The sequence below is a fragment of the Lissotriton helveticus genome, chromosome 4_1 (genome assembly GCF_964261635.1).
Source record: "Lissotriton helveticus chromosome 4_1, aLisHel1.1, whole genome shotgun sequence".
NCBI classification, from domain to species: Eukaryota; Metazoa; Chordata; class Amphibia; order Caudata; family Salamandridae; genus Lissotriton; species Lissotriton helveticus.
In genome coordinates, this window is record NC_136063.1 from 1,452,876,894 (window position 1) to 1,452,882,893 (window position 6,000).

General features: G+C 47.5%; 1 protein-coding gene across 1 annotated transcript; it reads left to right on the top strand.

Moving 5' to 3' along the window:
• The first annotated feature begins 930 nt into the window (after positions 1-930).
• LOC144827553 (leukocyte receptor cluster member 9-like) lies at positions 931-2,280 on the top strand. Its single transcript, XM_078685815.1, has one exon. The coding sequence runs from the start codon at positions 931-933 to the stop codon at positions 2,278-2,280; it is 1,350 nt and encodes a 449-aa protein (XP_078541941.1).
• The last annotated feature ends 3,720 nt before the right edge of the window (positions 2,281-6,000 follow it).

Below are 6,000 nucleotides of genomic sequence, written 5' to 3' on the forward strand. Positions count from 1 at the left end.
ACCACCCAATTGGATTGGGTGGTAAAATACCGAATCTGTAAGGCCTTTGGGACTCAGAAGAGTCCCACCTACATCTGGGATTTACCGAATCGGTAAAAATACCGATTCGGTATTTTACACAATCGGTAAATTTACCGATTCGGTAAATTTACAGAATCTGTAAAATGCTGCCCCTACATCCCAAATACCCATTTACCGGTCGGTAAATGGCCTCCTACATCTGGCCCCTAGTGTCTTAGCACAAGCAGGTGGACCCTAGAATGATACTAAACGAGGTAGCCCCCCTCCAACTAAAGAAAGTCTCCATAAAAGATTCTAAGCCTTGGTGCGATGGAAGACTCAATGAGGATAGAAGATCCCTAAGATTATCTGAACGCAGATGGAGATCAGCTCCATCCGACAATCACCTCAAGATACTAAGAAAGAAAAGAAACGCATACTATAGAAAGATCAAGCGTACTAAAGCAGACTTCTTGAGCCACCAATTAGACCAGGCAAAAAAATGTCCCAAAAAACTTTTCGAGTTAATCAAAACTCAATCTAAGAATGCACCTCACCAGCTCTCTGGGGTGTAGTCTGCTGAGGCAGAGGGTGCTGGAGCCTAGCGCAATGGGCAGTTGGAAGGAGGAACCCCCTGACTGCCCCCAGGATCCTGAACAGCGGCAGGAAAAGAGTCCAGGACCAGTGCGCAGAAGCAGGGGCCTCTGCACAGGGAGAAGAGAGGCCCAGGAGGAGAGCAGGCGAAAGGCTGGCGCAGGGAGCCAGTGAAGACAGCTTCCTGCTGAATCCCCCCTCTCAAAGACCTAGAGGGCAAAAGAGAGTGCTCCAAGTAGCTGGGGAGCGCCACCCGGAGAAAGAAGAGGCCAACATCGACAAGAACGGTCCCCTGAGGGCTGAATTCGGGCCCCCAGAAGTGACAATTTACAAGCAATGGACGGCAAGATGATCGTGGACCAAAGCTCTGCTGTACCGAATAAGGACTGCTCGGAAGCAGATGCGTCTGCAGCCACCATGGCATTTGAGACCACTCTGGAGCCAACACCCTCAGAAGCAGATTCAGAAACCACCAAAAATGAAAGTGCCTGCCACTTCTTTCTTGAAGGCCGTTGCCGATTTGGAGACCGCTGCCGGAACCTCCACCTGGGAACAGTCAAGCAAACCTCTCCCTCCAAGCCCAAGACAGGAAAGACTAAAACAGAGAATTTGGAAACCAAGGAGAAGAAGCCCCCCATGAAAACTGCAGAAGATGTCATTGCCAGAATTCAGTGGGATGATCAGTTGCCAAAGGACTCTTTCACCATCGGCTACCTGGACCGGTTCCTTGGCATTATTGAGAAACCATTTTCAGCCTTCTCTTGGGAGGATTTTGCATCCGTAGGGTATGATGTGTTAGCAATACCGAAACATCGTATCCAATACTTTAAATACAAAGATGTGGTGGTGTGGGACAAGGCGACACGCACAGATGATGTATTTGGCTCCACGGGGGGTGACCACACTATATTGGATATTGTTGAAAAGTGTCAATTGGAAGAGAAGACGCAGGATACTGAAGCTGCAGAGGGGGATATTGGAGACTCTGCTGTGAAAAACAGCTATGATTCTGGTGATGATGATGAGGCAGAAGACCATTTAATGCATCAAAGAACTGATGACCTTCCTCAGCGTGGATCTTTTACAAAGAACAGACCCAGCCACTTTGTTGCAATCGGAATCGCTAGTGAAGAGGTTCGAAGAGCTGTCAAGGAGGTACAAAACCGACTAGTGAAGACTGAACCTGGACTAGTGGAGTTCTGCACACCAGTGCCTACGCTTCACCTTACACTGTGCCTCCTCCACCTAGAGTCACCAGAGGAAATCCAGATGGCGTTAACCACTTTGCATGAACTGCGGTGTGAGAGCCAGCGCCTCCTCCCTCCTGCACTCATCCTGCACTTCCAGGGACTGAATGACTTTCACTCCCGAGTGCTGTACTTGGAGCCCTCCGCCACCCCAGAACTGTGCAGGTTTGCTAGGACTTTAGAGGGCAATTTCAGCGAGAAGGGACTAACTGTCATCAGACCACCCAGCTATGACAGCCTCCATCTGACAATCGGCAAGATCCCCAGACGCACTGCCCAGAAGTATCCTTCGCTCCAGCTGTCCCGTGCCCTGTATGGAGATATTCTGGTGAACAACTATGGGTCTCAGCAGGTGGACTCCCTCAGTTTCTGTTATGCAGGTGAAACCAGACGGACAGATGGATTTTATACCACGTTAATGGAGTTTGCGCTCTACTGACCTTCTGTAGAGGATACAGGCCCATATGTACAAAGCTATTTAGCATTTATTGATGGACTGAATCGCAATTGTGGGCCGTTTAAGAAATGCTAAAAAGGCTTTCCATATGCACAAAAGCAGAATCACAATCGAAAATTGCAATTTCGGAGGAGGAGCCAAGCGGCGAACAAAGATGGCCGCATAAGCTCCCGGCTCCGCCGACCTCCGTCTGTTGCTTGATGATCCTGCCAGAAATCCTGATTTCACGCCCGACCCCCGTACGGATCAACTATTACTGAAACTGGCGATGTGGTCCCGAGAACTTTACCACCCTGACTGACGGAGTTTTGTCGTGTGGAAAATCTCGGCCTAACTTCTCCTGTGAGCCGGGACCTCGAGTACTGGCCCTGCCGGGTTACAGTTCAACAACAACGGCTGTGGGACCCAGACAGGGTCCGGTCGCTTGACTTGAAGAGTATCCTGTCCCTAGTTTGGTGGAGTGCCTTCGGTTCGGTACACACTGCGGAGGTGTATATATCCTGTAAGTGGCTGTGAGGTCGGGGGTCCCTGTCCCGGCGGCTGGCGCCCACGCTGGGTTGGAGCCCCCGCCCGAGATGCCCTATCACTGCTTGAAAATGCACCTTCAGTCCCCGCCTGCCCTGCTCACGTTTCTGTCCCCGGAGGAACTGTGTACTCCGAGGGACACACAGATGGCTGGAATCGAGCAAGTGGAGGCGGTGCGGGGTAACAGCGAGCCGTCCTTGAGAACCGTAATGGCCGCCATTTGGGAGCTTCAATCATACACGGATGCCATTTTCTACAATACGATCGCTGGCAACATCGTAACTGAACGATCGTGTACGGACCCTGATCTGTCTGGAGACTTTGGGCTAGCAGTTTTTCCCACGCTACTCGCGGAACCGGATGATCGAGACCCCACTTATGACAGAGCCTCGACACCATTGCCCGGACCACAGAGTGCTAGCGGACTTGTTGATCTGGAGAAATGCCCGCCAATATCGACGCAACCGTCTAATGTGGTGTTCACGGAACTGCCCCTCCCTGGGACTACTGATAACAAGACTCGACGGATATTGATCTCGTTTTTCGCCCGAGTGGTTCTTTCATGGCGGTGGAGATCGGGATACTCGAACATTTGGCTGACGAAGGCGAGTGTCATGGCGGCGGATGACTGCGGAAGACTGGGGAGTTTGTTCGGACTCATAATACCGGTTCATGAACTGCCTAGGACTTTGGTTTCTCCTGGAGTTGTGATGGTACCGTTTGATAGACTCCGTACGAAAAATCGCAGGGGTCAAGGGTGAGACTGTTGGCCTGGTTTTGATTTAAGGGGTGTGTGAAGGACGAGGGATCCGCCATTTTATTGATAGCGGGAGGTGGGACGGTGTCAGACGTCTTCCCTGTGTGATATTGTTCATAACTTTATTGAGTGTTGGCTGGATTCAAGACTAGGGTTGTGCGTTTCAGACGGGGGGTAGTGAGAACGGGGGCATGTGTGATATTCTTCTCCTCCTCTACTTTTCTTTTCTTTTCTTTTCCTTTCTTTTATAACTCTATATTCTTACTATATTTCGGGTTTTGGATACTGGGCGACAGGCACGCTGCTAGGGGGGTAGGCCGTAGCCATCTGCAGGGGTGCAGGGTGGGGGGTTGGGGGGAGGGGTTTTATTTTTTCCGTTCTTTGTTTCTATGGCCTTTTTTCTTCTCGTTTTTCTGGCTTTCCTTTTACTTTCTCTTTTTTCTGGGATTGGGATCAATGAATCTGGTTAAGTTTTTTGGAATCTCATGGATATGTCGTAACCCGTGCCTCTACATTTACTGTGTCATCGACATCAATGGGCGGGCGCTTGCCTGGTGAACATAGTGACGGTATGCATGCATATATTGATTCGCTCATTTAATTGATTTTGTTAACAGTGTTGGACTCGCTCATTTGACCCGCTCATTCGATGATTATGTTCTAAAATTTGGCGCCTGATCCCTTCCCCTTTCTTTCCTATTTCTCTACTTCATATGTGAATTTCATTCATCTTATTCGAACCTATCCTGATTTTAAAACATAAATTAAACCTCATGTATCCTGTACTATGATCCGTGTGTGCCAAAAAGTTTGTGCTTCTATTGTGCTGCCGTGCCTCCGGGATGTTCGGCTGAATAGCTGTGTACACTTTTTGCATAAATAAAGGTTTTCAAAAAAAAAAAAAAGAATGCACCTCACCAACCCCAAGATAAATTAGGCCCACGACCTAACGGGGATGAATTTGCTTCCTTATTCACTCAGAAGACCAATACCATAAAGAAGGACCTTCTCAACGATCTTATCACACACTTTGTCGCACATACGAACCACTCATCATCCCTTCTAAATTCCCCACAGCGAATCTCTTCAAAGTTCGACCTAAAAAATAACGCTTCTTGGTCATCCTTCAATACCTACTATGAGGAATAAATTCTCAAAATGCTTACTACCTTAAATCCCACCAATCACTTCGCTGACCCTCTTCCAGCTAACTTTGTTAAAGACTTCACCCCGCTGTTGCTGCCTCTTTGGATCAAGATCATAAATAACTCTTTACGCCAAGGTTGCATCCTGACGCCCTCAAGGCTGGGCAGGTATCTCCCATTCTAAAGAAACCTACAGCTGACACTGCGGACTTAAACAATTATTGTCCTATATCTAGCATCCCTACCTTGGCCAAACTCCTAGAAAAATGTGTTCACCTCCAGCTGCTAAGACATATTGAACAGTTTAACCTACTCAACAAATACCAATCAGGTTTCCGTGCAGGCACCAGCACTGAATCGGCCATGACCCATACAATTGATGATGCCCTACTAATCCTGGATCAAAACGGAGCCTGCCTACTCATACTGCTAGACCTGTCCTCGGCCTTTGATACTGTCAAACACGATAACCTGATTAACCTTCTGAAGCACAGAATGGGATTAGCCGGGTCATTTCTAAATTGGTTTACTTCGTTCCTCCAAAACAGATCACAACGATTCAAGGTCAATCACTCCCTGTCCAAAGCCGTCCCAGTCACCTTAGGAGTCTCACAAGGATCTACATTATCTCCGACACTGTTCAATATTTTCATGGAACCCCTTACTCAAATTCTCTACTCGTCTAACGTGCAGTATCACATGTACACTGACGACACACAACTATACCTCTGTAGTGTAGTTCCTATATTCCCAATAGGCTCTGCGCATTGGAATAACATAAACGATAGTTTAGACGTAGGACTGAGGTCATCTAGGTCTCTACTGAATATGTTAGACTTAATTAGGTATGCCAGCTAGCTCAGAGGTCACTAGAAACTTTCTCGAGTGAACAGGAAGGAGTTAACTTTCCTGAATAGACAAGAAGGGATTACTTTCTGACAACCGCATAAACATGACAACTTTTCTCACCCCAGAATAAGGAGTATATATCCAGAGTCGCGGAAAACAATAGACAACTATTTCACTCAGTCAATCGTGCATGCTTAGTTTCACCAGGAGTGCAGAGAAATAGAGAGACGGGCGTTTTCAATAAAAGTTGTTATTTATTGAGCAGTCCTCCTTCTCATGCAAGAGAAGTGAATTGCCACAATTGCAATACTTGTCATGAAGTAAAGTGCGTACAGTAAAAGGAGTATTATGAAATAATACTGTAAAAGCATTTGTATGGTTTCTAAGCCATAAGATACTTAAAACGGATAAAATATATACATACAT

Excerpts from the sequence above, each read along its gene's own strand:
- LOC144827553 (XM_078685815.1), top strand. The coding sequence starts at position 931 with ATGGACGGCAAGATGATCGTGGACCAAAGCTCTGCTGTACCGAATAAG.